The sequence below is a fragment of the Crocodylus siamensis genome, chromosome 3 (genome assembly GCF_052110815.1).
Source record: "Crocodylus siamensis isolate JL-2025a chromosome 3, ASM5211081v1, whole genome shotgun sequence".
Classification (NCBI taxonomy): Eukaryota; Metazoa; Chordata; order Crocodylia; family Crocodylidae; genus Crocodylus; species Crocodylus siamensis.
In genome coordinates, this window is record NC_143397.1 from 214,439,513 (window position 1) to 214,456,703 (window position 17,191).

Below are 17,191 nucleotides of genomic sequence, written 5' to 3' on the forward strand. Positions count from 1 at the left end.
AGGATATTGACAGGTGCTAGTGCCAGATGGTTCATAGGAATGTGTAAGCATTCTGGTGAAGGCCAATGTGCTGTCCCCAGAATTACACTATAATCTGATCTCACATAGGTAGAAACTGGCTTAAACCCAGAAACGTGACATTTAATATGGCAGCTTTTGCTATCCATATAAAGGTCCAAAACCTTTCTGAATCTTATTAAATTCTTGATGTTACCCACTGCCTATGGCAGAGAGTTCCACAGATCTATTATACAAAATACAGGAAACCCTTGCTATTTGCGGATTTGCAATTCGTGGTTTCGAATATTCACTGTGCGCCATGCTCTCTCCCGGCACAGCGCGATGACACTTTGTTACTGCGCTCTGGGAGTAAGGGGTGGTTTGAGAAATTTAAAAAGAGGCACAGCCTCCATAGGGTTGATGGGGGAATCGGCGTCAGCAGACCATGAAGCAGTGCAGGATTATCCCCCGCAGCTTCTTAAAATCATCGAGGAAAAGGATTACAAACCTGAACAAGTTTTCAATGCAGATGACGCAGTACAGTATTTGCAGATTTCTCCATTCGCGGGGATCTCTAGAACGTATCCCCCGCGAATGGTGAGGATCTCCTGTAACGGATATTTGTCTTATCTGTTATGAATATCCCACCCTTTCATTCCACCCTTGTTCTGTTACTTGAATTGCCAACTGCAAACACATACAGACAAAACTTACTATACAGATAACACAAAACTCATCAATAACCGCAACATAGAACCTTATTCACCACATGCATTCTCCACCAAAATGTTACTCAAATTGCCAGTTGCTCAAATCACGAGCGAGACTTTATAAAGAGGGATAAGGCAAGGTGCTGCGTTTATTGATTACATGAGTTAGACATAGAGGTTCGGACACACCATTCATACAAACGCACATCAATCATACATAAAGGCTATGCAACGTTCATTCACTTATGTCAAGCAGAAGGATACAAAATGGAGTTTTCAAGTTGCTTACAGGACAAGACTAACATGGTTATATTTCACCACTATTACACTCTATGTTAACATCAGCTACATTAGTTCAGTTAATGCTACAGTTCCCAGTCTAAATAATCTAACATTCATTATTTAACATAGTTTTAAATTTTCCATTTTTTCATCTTCTTTCTGGGTTAAACAATCCTAAGCTTTTCAATCCTTCTTCATATGAGTTTTTCTAAGCCCACAATCATTCTCATTCTTTATTTATGACTCACTCCTACTTTTGTTCCAATTTTTTAAGAACTTCTGTTTAGTTCAAATATCCTCTTGGCCCTTGCCATTTAGTTGTATTGGCTTACTGTTTACCAGAGAGACCAGTTAGCAGCTGTCACTGGATGGTGTTGTATGGCTTCAGCCTTCTCTTATTGGGCGCCTTGCCCCCAAGCAACATCAGGGTGGGTTTCGAGCTCAGATGCCACCTGGGTGGTATAGGTGTTGCCCTTACTCGCCTGCCATGATTTTGATGTTCTAGTTGGGGAGGCAGTTCCCATCAGGTGGCCCCCCACCCAAGGATGAAGACGCCTCAGTCCCTGGTTCTTGCTTCGTGGATCTCCAAACCTCCCCTTTACCCCACCCTTACCACATCCACGGCCAGGATGAATATTATCTTCAGCCGGCATCCCCTTGGACAGCTTTTCCTCCTTGCCTGGCTTGCCCACCTCTGTTTTGAGTCAGGCTTTCCTGGTTGGTCTGCCCTTCACTGCAGCCAGTTCCTTGACTTCAGGCCAACCAGTGTATCCAAGCAGGCCCTGTCTCGGGCTAGCTAGGGCTTTCAACAAAACTCAACACCCAGATTTTCACTGGAGGGTACCCCCTGGGATCTCGCCTCCCAGTGCCCTTTTCAGAGCTCACAGTAAAGGAAAAACTTGAAAGAGTAGACAAGGGGCCCCTGTGTGGGGGTGGACTTCCATTCTGTGTCCCACCCTGGTCCAGCTCCTCAGTTTGGCTGGTACTGGCCCCCGGCTAACCTGGAGTCGCTCCCGGTCTTACTCAGCCTGGAAGAGTGCGTGGTTCCCATGCTGGGTTGCTTGTACACCCTCCCCCTGCCACGCCCCATGTGGGGTACCTGCTCCTGCCAGTGCCTCCCGCCTCCTGTGCTGGGACCCTTGGCTTCCTCTTTTTTGCCTACAGCTGGGTAATCTTCCTCCTGGCTGCCTGCATTTCTGGGTTGCCATCCATTCTTCCTTCTGCCGGCATCCCTGGATCGGTGCTCCCTTCTTCCTCCAGCAGCATCTCTGGCTCGGCGTCCTCCTCTTCTTTCCCTGGCTTCTCTGGGTCGGCGTCCTCTCCTTCTTTAACCCCTCTTCTTCTGCTTTTTGCCCCCCAGCTGTTTTTCCGGCTGCCATTTGAGCAGCCTGCGGTTTCTGGAGGCTCTGCCTCCTTCCCTTCCCTGCCTGCAGCTCCGGAAGCACAGGGCCACAGCCCGCACTTCCTCCTGGCTGCCATTCTCCAGAATCCCTAAGATGAGTTCTGGGGTGCATGGGGTGGGGGTCCGGGACCCCTTAGGGGGCTTTTCACTGCCCCTCTCACAGCAGCGTTAGTCTGAAGTCAGGCAGAAGCCAAAGTAGATTTGTACCTTATGGACTAATTAACTAGTCTATGGGCACACCTACACGTCACCCTATGGCAACATAGCAATGTGCCATGTTGCCATATGGTGCACTACAGGGATGTAGTGATCATGTCTACACGTCAACATGGGATCAGCAGCTAAGTCACCGTAGTGGCACACTCCCCCAATATAATGCACTGCTTCGGCGACATAGCAGTGAAATCTAACCGTTCACCATGGGCATAGCATGGGCATAGCACAGTAACCACCTGTACTGCACTGTGCTTTAGTACTTCCAAAAGGAAGAACTGAAACATGGTGCTGTATCAATGTCACCATAGGGTGACGTGTAGACAACCCCTACGAGGTGCAAATCTACCCTGCCTTCTGCCTTTACCATTTACCCTCTCAGTCCTTTTTTGTCCAGCAGGGCATTTGTATCACCTCATTAACTTATTATTTTTAAGCCAGACCTTATTCTATTGAAATCTTCCTTTCTAAACACTAGTGTTACATTTTCACTTCTAAGTATTCTAATCACCCCTTGCAACACCTGAGTCATAGTGTGGCATTATTACTCAGTAGTTGACTTACAGCATTAGGTTCTGTCTGTTATATAAGGCTAACTCAAAAATAGGCTTTCTTAAGATTTTCAGAATTCACTCCTTCAAGAAGCAGTCATGTAAACATATCAGTTCCCTAAACTCTGTCCCATAAAGTGATTTAATTAATTTATATATGACACATTTGAAATAATCCATTATCATTTTGCTAGCTTTTGCTGTGTCCTTAATTTCTCATAACACTTTGTATTTCCTTTTTCAGAAAGTAAATTTCCTTTTTCCTTTTCAGACCCTTATAGTACAATGCTACTATTATGATTACATTCTTACAGCTTGGGCTGTGTATCACTGTTTGGTGTATTCTGCTCAGAACTGTTATTCTGTGGGATCTTCGGTTGTGGCTAGACAAAACTTTTATACTGCTTTAAAATGGGTGATGTGAAGAACTGAATCCACTGTAATTGTTTCATCTATCAGCTGTAGCTTCCAATAAGTGAAAGCTAAACTGTAATCATTTACAATCTGTTCTATGCAGGGCCTATAAGAGGAGGCAAATGGGAGTTCCTATGTACAAGGCTTCAAAACTCTGGGGGCCACCAAAACTTATGAGAATTGCAAGCAATATGTAAAAGTAAAGTAGAATTGTGATCCAGCACTTGTGAATTCTGCTTAAAATTCAAAATTCCTGTTTCCAAAATGGGATGTGTCCCCCACCCCAGAATGTACTAGGCATTCATATTTCTATGGGACCTTAGTTTCATTCATGCAGAGTCCTCCAGTTTCTTTCAAGGTTAAGTTATTATCCTTTAAACCCAGGTCCAAGGTAGAAACAAACAGATAAAACAGTTGCAATGGATCAGCAGGTTCACATTTGTAAACAGAAAAGTCCCTCTCCCCACTGACTTTTAGTTAGGTCATTACTTCACCATCTGTTCAATCTACTCTGTTTTTCCTGTTTAGTCTGTAACAGAATACTGTGGTGTTCTTTTCTGTTATTCTACTACATTTCCAAAATGCCCATGGAATTAAATGCCTATGCTTCCCAGACGGCAGGTATTTCCTGACCCTTGGATCTTAAAATGTGCCAACCTTCAGAGATAAAGATGTTTAATGTTAATAAACGAATATTTAAGTTCATTTTTCAATCTTAACTGTAACCTGTAACTTGAAAGAAAAAAGGAGAGAGATACCCAGGGGTAATTCCATTAAATCATAAAATTATAGAAAATTAGGGTGGGAAGAGACCTCAGGGGGTCTACTAGTCCAACCCCCTGCTCAAAGCAGGACCTGCTCCATCTAAATCATTCTAGCCAGGGCTTTGTCTAGCCAAGTCTTAAAAACCTTCAAGGATGGAGAGTCCACAACCACTCCTAGTAGCCTGTTTCAGTGTTTCACTACCCTCCTTGTGAGAAAGTTTTTCCTAATATCAAAACTTTCCTTGCTGGAATTTGAGACTATCACTCCTTCTTTGGACATCTGCCACTACTGAGAACAGTCTAGCTCCATCCCCTTTGTAACCATCCTTCAGCTAGCTGAAGACTGTTATTAAATCCCAGCATAGTCTTCTCCAGACTAAATCAGCCCAGTTCCCTCAGCCTCTCCTCCCAAGTCGTGTTCCTCTTCAACAATTGCTGGTTGTTTGATTGGTTTTTTGTTTTTGTTTTTAAACTTTTGTGTGTCCCTGGTCAAATTAGCCAAATCTGTTCCGTATCCTCTCAGTTGAGGAACACTCAATTGTTCAAACACCATATATGGCATTCCAGCCAGCAAGTATTCTCTACCCCAGACTTTTCAGTTCAGGGCTTCAGATATTCCCAAATCCGCTGGCAGGTGTCCTACATGCAGGCCCAAGCACGGAGGCTTGGGGTTCAGATGACCCTGAGCCTCACTTGCCTTTAACCAAAGTCCACAGCAGCAAGCTAGGGAGGAGTCCCCACTTTCCATAAAGCAGGCATGTAGACAAGATCCTCCCACTGGAAGCAGGCCAGTGGGAAGCTAATTATAAGACATCCTGTCCAAAGTGCTTTCGACATGGGTGTACCATCCACTATGAAATGCCATTTAAATCCATCTCAGTTTTCATCTGAACCCATAAGAGTTATGTTTTTTTGTTTGGTTTGTTTTTTGGAAAATTTTTCATGTCCCAGGTCAAATTAGCCAGATCAAGTCCAGATCTGTTTGAATCATCCAAGAGCTGTACATGGCCCTGCTGCAAGTATCCTTCACCCCAGCCTGGGGCTTCAGATACTTCCAAATCTTTTGGCAGGCATTCTAGGTGCAAGCCCAAGCCTAGAAGGGTTGTTTATTTTTTAAATTTTTTTGGCTTGGAATTTTCATATTCCAATCCAAATTTGCCAAAAAAATTCCAAATCCATGAGTCAGTCCAGAACTATAACTGGCCCTACTACCAACAAACATCCTCCACCCCCATCTGGGGCTTCAGATATTTCCAAATCCTTTGGCGGGCATCCTACTTGCAGGCCAAGCGTAGAGGCTTGGGGTTTGGATGCCCCTGAGTTTCACTTGTCCTTAGCCATAAGACCAGAGGAGCAAGCTAGGGAGGGGTCTCCCTTTTCCATAAAGTGGGCATAAAGCCGAGACCTTCCCACTCCAGCAGCTACGTGGGAGGTTTACTATACATTACCTTGGCAGGTACTATGCCTGTGCCAAGACAGCGGTCATCCCCAGGTGCGACTAGGAAAACTGCCTCAGTGGTTGCGGTGTTTCCCATGCCAGGCAAGCACAGGACTATGCTTGATCTGATCCCACAAGAGGCCAAGAGTTATTTATTTATTTTAAAGACATTTTTCATGTTCCAAGCCAAATCAGCCATACCAAGCCCAAATCTGTGTTTAATGGCCCTACAACCATTAAACATCCTCCACCCTGACTAGGGGCTTCAGATATTTCCAAAGTCTTTTGGCAGGCATCCTATGTGCAGGCCCAAGCCTAGAGGCTTGGGGTTCGGATGCCCTTGAGTTTTGCTTGCCCTTAGCCATAATGCCCCTGAAGCAAGCAAGGGAAGAGACTTCCATTTCCATAAACTGGGCTTAAAGCTGCTGCACCTCAGCGAGTACTAACTAAACCACACCAGAAGAGCAGTTGTCCTGTGGAGTGGTTCAGGAAAACCACCTTCTTGGACACAGACACATGCACTGGCGTCGTGAAGGGGATGCATGCGGGTATACGTGCACCCCCTGAGCATGGTGGTGCAGCCCCTATGAAAAGGCACCTCCGACATTGACCTGTGGGCGGTCGCCACTCGCCACCCGCCCCCGACACCACCACTGGCACCTGCGGACCGTCAGTGATCACTACTGGCCACTGCCAGCCACCGGGGGCACGCGTCATTCACGGATACACGGTTTTTCCCCTGCCAGGTTAAGAAGCCACTACGCTTGATCTGAGCCCCGAGAGTTATGTCCGTCACATAAACAGGCCTGGAAACAGTGTGGGGGGAGGAGATTTAGGACTTCCACAGGCGGCAAGAATGAAGTTGTCACAAACCCCTGGTGTGACACAGGCCCACAGTTAGGAAGTCGACCCAAGGCAAGAGCGAAACAACAGCCCCCTTGGCCCCCCCTCCCACCGGCCCTGAGGGGCTCCGCTAACACCAGAGCCCCGCGCGCGGGCTAGGGGCGGGGCCGCGGCCCCGCCCCGGCCCGGCCCAGTCGGCCAGAGGTTCGGGGCAGCGGAAGCGAGAGCATGGCGATGGCGGCGGCGGTGGGATGGAGGCGGCCTGGCTTGTGGGCCGCGGGGAGCCTGCGGGCCCTTCTCCCCACAAGGGTAAGGTGCGCCCCGCTCCCGGGCCGGACCGCCACGTCCGGGCCCTTCTGCGCTGTGCGCTTGCGCTGGGCGGGGGAGCCCGAGCCACAGCTCACCCGGGTGATACTGACTGCGCGTGTGTCCGCCGCGCTTGCAGCCCGGGAGGCGCTTGCGAGGCGGGGACGCAGGGGCGCTGTCGGAGACTCGCGCTGCCCGGCCGGGAGCAGGCCCCAGGGACAGAGCCTGTCCGACCTGCCGGCCTTCCTGAGCTCCTTCCGGCAGCAGACTCCTCTGGCTTTTTCTGTGCAGTCAGGAAGAGCGGTGGAAACCGCCGTGATGTGAGGGCAGCGCCCCTGCCCGGGACCCTCCTCAGCCCCTGTGGCTCCTGAATCCCCTTGCAGGTCTTTGAAAACCAATCCGTTCTGTTTTCCCACTTCTAATAAAAATCAGCGGTGCGCGGGTCCGACCCCCGCCTTGTCCTTCCGCTGCTCAAGATCTGACACCTAAGCTGCCACAAGGGAAGCAGGGGAGCCACGGCTGCCCATACTTACCGGGCAGGGGAAATATTGTGACGGCTAAGTGGCTTTCCTAAACCACTTTCTTGGCAGGGGGTAATAGTGACACATAGTTAGCCTCCTACTTTCACTTCCAGTGGGAAGACCTTGGCTATACAGGGACTTAGCGGACATGGGAGACTTTTCCCTAGTTTGCTTCTGCAACCATATGGCTGAGGGCAAGCAAACCCCAAGCGGCATGAGCATGCAAGTAGGATGCCCACCAAAGGATTTGGAAGCATCTGAAGCCCCAGGTGAGGGTGGAGGATGCTTGCTGGTAGCAGGACCACATATGGCTTGAAAGACTCAGATTTGGAATTGATTTGACTTGGGACAGGAAAAAAATTCCTTAAATATATATATAGATCTATCTATCTATCTATGCTGCTTCTATAAAAGGTTACTATTACTGGCTTAAGATATCGGAGATAGAGTGCCACAGCCTCTGCTGCAGAGGGAGGTAGACCCCACCCCCCCACAGTCCATATCAAGCTGACTGTGGGGGAAAATTCCTTCCTGACCCCCCAGGGATTGGTCTGACCCTAAGGGGAAGGGCAAGACCCTCTAGCCAGAGCCCTCTGGCTTTAAGTACTGGCAGGAGCATTGGTACTTCCTAGTCAAAATCCCCAGCCTTGGCTGCAGCCAACCCCCTCTGAGAGAGGCTTCACTCCTGACTCTATTCTCTTTGTTTCTTAATTGACCTTTCCTTCAGTTAAAATGCCATTGTGTCTGGCATGCTGCTTTGCCTTTCCATGTTCTCTAAATCAGATCTTTAATCCTGGGTCTGGCCCTGTATCAGTTTAGTCTCCTCACTAATGTGCATCGTGACTTGCCAGGCCAGGTCCAGAGCCAATATGTTGAACAGCTACAGTTGCTGATGCATAGATTTTATTTTGCCTTGTTTTTGTCAGTCGTTTTTTGTAAATCTCACCTCCAGGATCAATTAATTTTACATACAGTAATATTTAAATGCCCACATGTCCCCTGAAAATTGCTCAAATAGGTATAAAACCATTCAATTTATTGGATTTAAGCAAAGAAACAGAAACCATGGTTAGTCTATTTTGTGGCAAATATGAGTACACAAATTTATCAACTTTAACGAGGGGCACATCTACATGTGGCTATTAATGCACGGCAGTAAGATCTGGAGCTTATCGCTCCAGGCCTTATTGCTGCCAGGCACACATCAGAACGTGTACCCAGGATCACAGCATGTTGAGTTGGGGTGCAGCAGCCCTGGCTGCCTGGGAGTTTTGGGGGTCAGTCTGCTAGCTCAGGGATGCTCCCCACAGCTCAGTGTGCTGTGGGGGGGGCTGGCTGGGGCACAAGGGTACTTCAGCATGGGGCTAGCCAGCAGGTAGCCCCCACACTGAAGCACCCTGATGCCCCAGCCAGCCAGGGCAGCACCTGCACATGCACTGTTGCTGAATTTTTTACTCCGCAGCAGGAGAGGGAGAGTACATGTATTTGCAAGTACATCCTGTGGTGGAATAAATTAGTTTACTCCAGCCTAATAGGGGCGCACATGTAGATCCACAATGTTTACTGTGCAGCTAAGTAGTCTACTGTGCAGTAAATGTCTCATGTAGAGGCACCCAAGCAAACCATAATGTTTTCAGAGTATTTTAAAAAGTGGATTGATGTAATCCCTATTTTAATGATGGTACAATTGAGCTAAAAATATTGTGAAACATATTGTTGAACATAATCCAGGTCTCTTCTTTCCCAGTCATCTGCTCCAATCTCTATTTATCTGTTTCCCAACATTATTTTGCTTTTCTTTCCAGATTTTTCTATGTTACTTTATAATAAGTTCTCATCCATTTTGATTTACTTTAGATTACTAAGGTTCATAATATAAATAATAATATAATATATAATTTTCCAAACTCCTAATATATCTTGTGAATCTGCTGTATCACATCCAACTAAACTTTGTGTGTAGGTGGAGTTATCTTTTTTTTTAATGTAATCATAACATGTAATGTGCTGCCAGGAAAAATCTTCATTATATATTTTGCAGCAAAAGTTAAGTTTGTACATATTAGGGAAACAAGCATATAAATTCAGCGTAAACAAGTATGTGCAATTGGAATCTACTTTAGCCTTTTCATTTCCCATTTCTTCAAGCATCTTGAAGATTTGCATATTAACTTAGACAAAATATTTTGCCTAGCATACAGTGGGGGCAGTGCCATTCTGGTGACGTGATTAAATCTGGCGCAGTTTGCATTGGGAAAAAGTGATTCTGGGCACAGCATTTACATGTGTGCCCAGGACCTCAGCAGATTGAGCTAGGGCGGAGCAACCCCAGGCTGGTAGGGCATGTGGCAGGGGTCAGTCCCAGGCTCTGGGTGGCTGCATCACATGACAGAGGGGCTGGCTGGGGCCCAAGGCTGCTAAAGTGTGGGGCTAAGCAGCAGGCAGCTCCTGCACTTTAGCACTCTCATGCCCCAGTCAGCCCCAGTCACTGTGTGCATGTGCATTTCAGTGGAATAAATTTCTGTGCCATATTGTCCCTGTGGCGGAGTTAATTCATTTTGTGCACCCTAATACCGGCTCATGTGTTGACTTTGATGCTTAATGGAGGAGCTAATTAGTCAAACCTGTAGTAAGACACTGTCAAAGATTAAAGTCTTTGATTTCAGATGCCGATGGCAAAAGGTCAGATGACAAAGGGTCAGAAGCTAACACAACAAACTCTGTGGTTGTAGTTTATCCCTCTGTATTAACAGTGTTGCATATACACACCCCTATCTGTGCCTCATTTCAAATTACTTAAGTTCTCATACTAGAGAGACAAACTGGCCTTGACAATTCAGCACAAGAGATATCGGTACCCATAGTGACCAGATAAAAATGAAACTACTTTAATGAAGTTGTAAAATTAATTAAATATACTATGCGCGCCATCCTGTGACCAAACAAGACCAGTACCACCCAAGTAAAAATAACCCCCCTTTTTTATGAAACCTGAGCAAACAAAGAAAGCACAAGTGCCAACTCATTAATTATTTATAATTGGCGTATAGTAATTGGTCACCTGTGTCAGATAAAACTTTGAAAGAACTTTGGCCCAAAGCAGAGAACTGCGTATACACTCAAGAAGAACAGATCGTGCACGAATATTTCTCTCCGCCTACGTTATCTTTCTGGCGTATCCCCGTTTATCTCTCTATCTCTGACGTTATCTTTCTTATCAAGAGCTCTTAGTAATCTGCAGGCTGCAATGGCTTATATGAATCGCTCGGAAGCAACTGTCTTACCCACCCTGTAAATGCTGGGTAACATGATATCTGCATGCTGTAACTAAATCAGTCAGCTCCACTGCCTACGCTCTAGCCATCAGAAGCGAAAGTAAAATAAATCTTTTGTGAAAACATCACGCTGTGTTTAAATCATCCTGACTCCTGCTCACCGTTATCACCCACCTGCCTGGTCATAAATTCCCCTCCTCGTGCCAGGCCGGTCGTGCTGACCCAGGCTCGCAGGTCAAGGGTGCACCGGCGTTATGTGGCGCGACAGACATGTGTAGATGACTCAACTTTCAATTTAATTTCTTTAAATGTTTTATTTTTCATGATAGCTTGTTTTGGAGGTCAACTACATATATTTTAGAAACAATGCTAAACTTAGAAAACTGAGTTTTCAAAGTCCAATTTGTCATCTGATGAAATTCTTTTCTATGAATGTCAGTTACTGAGGTTTCTTCAGGTAATAATTCTTGTTCAGGTTTCACACTGCTTATACCAACTCTTGCTCTTCCACTTTCGAGTTCTTGATTGTCATCTATTGCTCCTCCACAACAACATTTTATTTTATTTTACCAATACTCCAGAATGATTTACAAAGGTAGCTGATGTATGTATTCACCAACACTGCATACGCAATGTGAAACAAGGTTATCTGTTGATAGTATACTTAAGTTAATTGTATAGGAGGAGATAAATGGTCATTTGTGCCTAAGCAATCATTGTTATAGTATGGGTTCTTACACAGTGGCACTTCTGAAAACTGGGCCTATTAAAACTTTAAAGCTCTGTTTTACAATTGTTGGGGAGTGGGATTACGGTTATTTCCACCAAGATAACCAGGTCATTTCCTGGATATCCAAAGTATGTCAATCCCATGTTTTAAATGTCTCTGACTTTCCTTCTATGCTTCCTTTCTTTAATCTTAGCTCTATATTTTTTTCAAAATTCCATTTTAAAATTCACACGGCCGTGTTTTATTTCTCTTCCTTCAAGCCCTGAAAGGATTAATGATCAAATTGTCACTTCTTACATTCTGTTCAGGAGGTATTTATTCTTTAATCTAGGTTTTGATCATCTCACCTTAGTCTTTTGTAACAAAGATGTATAAAAGGAAATAAAAAGGTGAAAATTGAAGATACTTTCTCTAATAGGCTGTAAAGCAGAGAGTTTGAGCCTGTTTAAAAAACCTGGAATTCAAAAGGAAAATAAAAAAGAACTTCTCTGCTAGTTGTAGTATTAAAGGACTTATTTCCCCAAAAGTTCAAAATCACAGTGTATCAGATAAAAATAACGATTTCTTTAGAAAAAGTATTAAAACAAAATTAATATTATGGGGATGCTTTGCATAGGTCTGATTGGGATTTTTTTGCTTTAGAAAATGTGTTGTCTGATAATTTTTTTGATTCTCAGTAGTTTTTGAAAATCTTAATTTGAGTTGCTTGTATTTGTCAACACCATTGCTAAAGCATTATGCCATCACTTCTGTGACACTGCTACATAGTGCTGAGAAATCTGAAATACATGGTTTAATGTAAATGTCAACACGGTAGGATTTTATGTATGTCTCTATTTTTGTTGTAGCTCTGACTTTAGTCTAACTGAGACCTCTTTCATATTAGTCTAGAACAGAGGTTAGCAAACTTCTAGCAACAGCAGACCAAATTAACACAGCACAGTCTGAAGGCAAACCACCACTTGCAATCCAGCCACTGCCATCCTGGCTTCATGGGTTGGATAAAACTGGTGGGCCAGATTCAGCCCACAGGCCATAAATTCCCAACCACTGGTTAGGAAGGCTTTGGCAGCTTTGCTGAAGCAGTGCGATATTCTTAATCTCTGAAAGGCTGTAGGAAAGAATTATCTTTTGTAGTATTGTAAGTATTATAGAGGCCACTTGATTGTCATCAGTGGTTAGTCTCATTTCATATGAATATAATCACCATGGGATTGGCATTGTATGTTTCTTGCACTGTTTTGTAATAGTTACAATTTTCTTTCCTGTCCCTGTTCCACTCTGCACTTTCTTACACACTGATATTTGTACCTATTCTTACTCTAAACAGCAATATTTTATAGATGGCTGGGTGGCAGTCAGGTAATAAAAACTTTATATGGAAAGAAATCATTGTGATGTGGTCAGTTCATTGTGAGGAAAGAGAACAGTTATCTTTTCAAAATGAAGTTAATAGTAAATAAATATTTAAAAAGCAAAGCAATAATATGTATGATTACAAGAGTGTTCCTACCACCTTAGCTGCATAGAAGATCTAAATATGTTTATGTCAAGGATTGCAAACAAACTTCTTCAACATGTTTACTTGCTGAGTGATGTTGTGACATTTTCTGATACACCCTTTTTTGATTGCAAAGAATGGATTTCAGTGCTTCACTGAGTTTTTGTCTAGTTGCATGGATCACCAGGTCTACTTCCGGAATATAGGATTTTCTTCTTTTTCAAGCAGTTTTAACTCAAGCGACACTTTTTCTTTCTAAATTCCTTTTTTTTTTTTTTTTTAGTAGATGGTCCTGAAATTGTTGTTGGAATTTTCTGTAGCACTATTGTCTAGCCCCTGACATGGATGTTTCTGCAGGGTGATTCCACAAGCACTGAAGAACTATATATATCCAATGGCCTTTCACCTACTGGGCAGCATCAGTCAAATTTGAGACCAGTAGGGTCTCTGTGACATCATCCCTGCTCTCCTGTGAAAGGGAGAAATGTCCGATTTGTACCAGAGAAACTCTCCACTGTCTTTCTGCCACCTGGGCTGTTTGAAGCTGAAAAGCTGACAATGTATGTAGTTTTTCTTACCTGCTTAGTTGAAATTGGAAGCAACACTGCCTTTGGTGTACAAATACAGTATCAGATTATGTTACACCATACTCCAGGAAATAATTCTGCTAAGCAATGGGATTGGTTCTGTGAGCTTTAATCTATTCCCGTTAAAGCCAATAGCAATTGCAGAAGCTTCTGATTCTGCAACGATTAATGCATATGCTTAACTTGTCATCTTAGAAGTAGCTATAGATTTACTGGCAGTGTATAAAGTTTTAAGTCAAAGATCCAAATCCTGCCTTGAAAGCTCTAAGCAACTGATATGTCCATGCTGACAAATCTCACTGCAGATTGGGACCTAAATTAGTTCATTTTAACAAAAAAAAAAAATTATCATCATAATACCAAGGTAAATGTGTAAATGTTTCTTGTCAAGCTAACTGCAGGTATTCATATATAGAGAGAGTAGTAAATAATTTCACTATTTTTTTCTTTCAGTTGTTCAGTCATGGGTCAAATCTTTTAAGTGAAAGCAGCAATGCTCCACAAGCTACCTTCTTTTCACCACTTCAGAAAGTTATGTTACCACCAAATACCTTTCAAGGAAAAGTGGCCTTTATTACTGGTGGAGGTACTGGGCTTGGCAAAGGGATGACTACAGCCCTGTCCAGTTTAGGTGCTGAGTGTATTATAGCAAGCCGGTGAGTACTAATCAATAATACTTAAAAAGCGTTGTTATTGAAAGCTAAATGGATCTGATTTTCTTTCCCTACATTAACAATAGATAAAACTACCTTTCTTATTCAAAACCAGTCATGTAATTAAGTCTGATTCTTCACCTGAAGTATCCTTTTTTAATTATAATCTAATGTGCCGACTCTCAAAAAACTGCTGACCTAACCACAAACATATTGCATAACATGTATTTTAAATAGTATTTGTGCAACAAGTAGATTGTCTTGTGTTTGGCTGCTGTATAGTGGCAAGAAATAAGTCAATTTCAGGATAACAGTCCTTGACAAGGAAGTGTAGTAGCGAAACAGAGCTGGATACTCTTCCTCTCTTGAAAATTTAGGCGTTGGGAAAAGAAAGGACCATACTGACCAAATAAGCTAAATGCTTATAAATGGACAGCCTTGGTCACTGATTTTATTAATATAAATGTTTATTATCTTTGCATGACTTTTCTTTCTTTCTTATAGACAGTATTTCTTGTAACTCTCAGGATTTTAAGATTTTAATAACAAAAATGATCTTTGCATGCTCTCTTTAGGTAATAGCACAGTAAGAGAAAACAAACTAATCCTTTGAGTTAAAATAAACAGAAAAACTGTGTTATCCTGCCAACTAAAGAATCACATGCTGAATTTGTCTTCAGGTCATTTTTTGAATAATCCCGTCACTACCACCATATAAAAACATAGGTTCAGTTTGACAACATTTTTGTTAAATATAACTTATATTTTATTAGAGAAGGTACACTCTTGGTTTGGGACTTTTGTGTTGCTTTTAGTTCATAGTATCTTAACTGTGGGACATAACTATCAAGATTGATTATATACTTTTCAGAAATCAAATTGGATTATCACAGTTAAATTATTTTTTTTCAGGTAAATTTTGAAGTGAAATCAGGAACCATGTTAATATATAATAAATGTTTGCTTGATTTCACATTTGTTCAAATCATTAATGTTTCAATGTATTGACTTGCTGCAGAGATGCATTTAGTGGAAATTCAAGTCATGTAAAAATTTTATTTATTTCTAGGAAGATAGAGGTTTTGAAACAAACAGCAGAGGAAATTTCTTCGAAAACAGGGAATAAGGTAGGTATGTTCAGTAGGCATAAATTTTAATTTTTAAATTAACTGTGATTTTAGATGCATTGAGAGAAGTTTGAGGGCTGATTTACCTTAGGAGTAATAGTTTAAAGTCTTAAAGCTGCCTTTTTTGTTATTTTAAAGGTTCATGCAATCCAGTGTGATGTGAGAGACCCAGCTGCTGTTAAGAATGCTGTTGCTGAATTAATCAAGGTGGCAGGATATCCTGATGTAAGTGTGCTTGTTAAGAGGCAAGGGCTTCAGTCTTAATTGTTGAAAATGCCCTACGCAGTGTGTAAACAAAACTGAATTCCAGTTAAAGCAGCTCTGTCTTTGGCATGCCAGCTCAAAGAAAAGCTAAAGTTATTGGTACTAATATCCAGTGATCATTACCACAATATCATCTCTCTTTCAAAATTATAAGGTCCAATAGTCAAATATGGCTCTTCTATCTCATGCACATAGTTTCTCATATTACAATGGAATTATTTACATGAATCAAGCAAGCAGGTTTTAGCTCTAAAAGTATGATTTTATCCATGTCTATATTCATGACACTTGCCACCTTGCTACTGTAATACTTCCCAAATTAGAAACAGAAATAACTATAGCATTTTCTTTTTATCCTTCCTTATCTTTATTTTTCCTGGTGTTATATAAGAACAGTATGTTAAAAGGTGTCTAAAACATATTCATTAAATAAAAACAACTAGACACCCTTTGTAACTTGCAATAAAAACACTCCTTAGCAACTGACTTCAGCTACAATACATCGAAATGCCACACTGTCATTATACATTAGTCTCCCCTCAAGCCCTTTTCTTCTCTAAGGCATAAGTAAAAAGTTAAGCCTTTTGCAGTGCCTGGAAGTTGAACAAATAAAACTAGTTCTGACTAAAGCAAAGACTTGGTACCAAAGTTAAGCACTCTTCACAGAAACCCCTTACCGCCTATACCTTGGGCCTTAAAATACCAACTTTAGGGATCCCCCAGTACAAACATTATTGCAGTTGTAGCATTCTGGACATGGGATAAAAACAGTCTCAACCAGGTATGTCCTGGCTGGTTAAAACTGCGGGAAAACTAGCTAGTATGGCTAAGCTAGTAAACAAAGTGTTCCTATTGCAAAAAATAGCTTGTTTGATAAAGGCATACTTCTTTTTCTTCCAGCAAAAATAAGCTTTTTCATATTCTGGCCATTGTGGCTATGCCAGCAAAAAATTGTAGTGTTGTGCTTATGGCCCAGTTCAGCAGAAACAAACTTTTTGGCAGAGGGGCCACAAATTAGCTTCACACCCTCCCTAAATACCACTCTGAGTCCCTTTCTCTGGCCAATCTGTTGCTGTGTTGTCTGTTCTCTACTCTGTCCTCCTTGCTTGATATCCTGCTCTGCTTTCTGTTTTCCAGTGGCTTTCTGCCTGATTTCTTACTATGCCCTCTGCTTCCTTTCCTATCTGTTACTGTGCTGCCAAGTCCCCCCTTCCCAAATCTGTCACGTGCCACAAACAGAAGCTGCATATGTTGCTTGTGGCACTCATGCTGCAGATTGTCCATTCCTTGCTTAAGATGACAGGAAGCTAAGAAATAAGTTACAGCCAGGTTTAGTGATTATTGTTACTTGTGGATATGAATGGTGGTAGGTCACTACAGAGCTATGGTCTCGTACCTCTGTCAGCTGAGGGTGTGAAAAGATTACATGTCTTAGCCCAGGGATATCAAACTTACAGTCACGGCAGCATAGCCATAGTAGCAGAAGTTCTTCTGTGTAAGCAAATATGCAGAATGTTGTACCTCAAAAATTTCTACCTATTTGTTGACAGTTTCGTATGAATTGTAGCTGTATGAGGTGTTAGAATTACACACATGAATGCTGCTTGCCC

The 17,191-nt window shown here is 42.8% G+C and overlaps 1 protein-coding gene across 1 annotated transcript in view; it reads left to right on the plus strand.

The window, feature by feature from the left end:
• The first annotated feature begins 6,767 nt into the window (after positions 1 to 6,767).
• Positions 6,768 to 17,191, plus strand: part of DECR1 (2,4-dienoyl-CoA reductase 1) — a 35,129-nt gene continuing 24,705 nt past the window's right edge. Inside the window, exons 1-4 of the mRNA XM_090040290.1 lie at positions 6,768 to 6,926; positions 13,991 to 14,193; positions 15,260 to 15,317; positions 15,456 to 15,542. Coding sequence (XP_089896416.1) covers positions 6,846 to 6,926; positions 13,991 to 14,193; positions 15,260 to 15,317; positions 15,456 to 15,542 — 429 coding nt within the window. The 5' untranslated portion in view covers positions 6,768 to 6,845. The remainder of the gene's footprint in view (positions 6,927 to 13,990; positions 14,194 to 15,259; positions 15,318 to 15,455; positions 15,543 to 17,191) is intronic.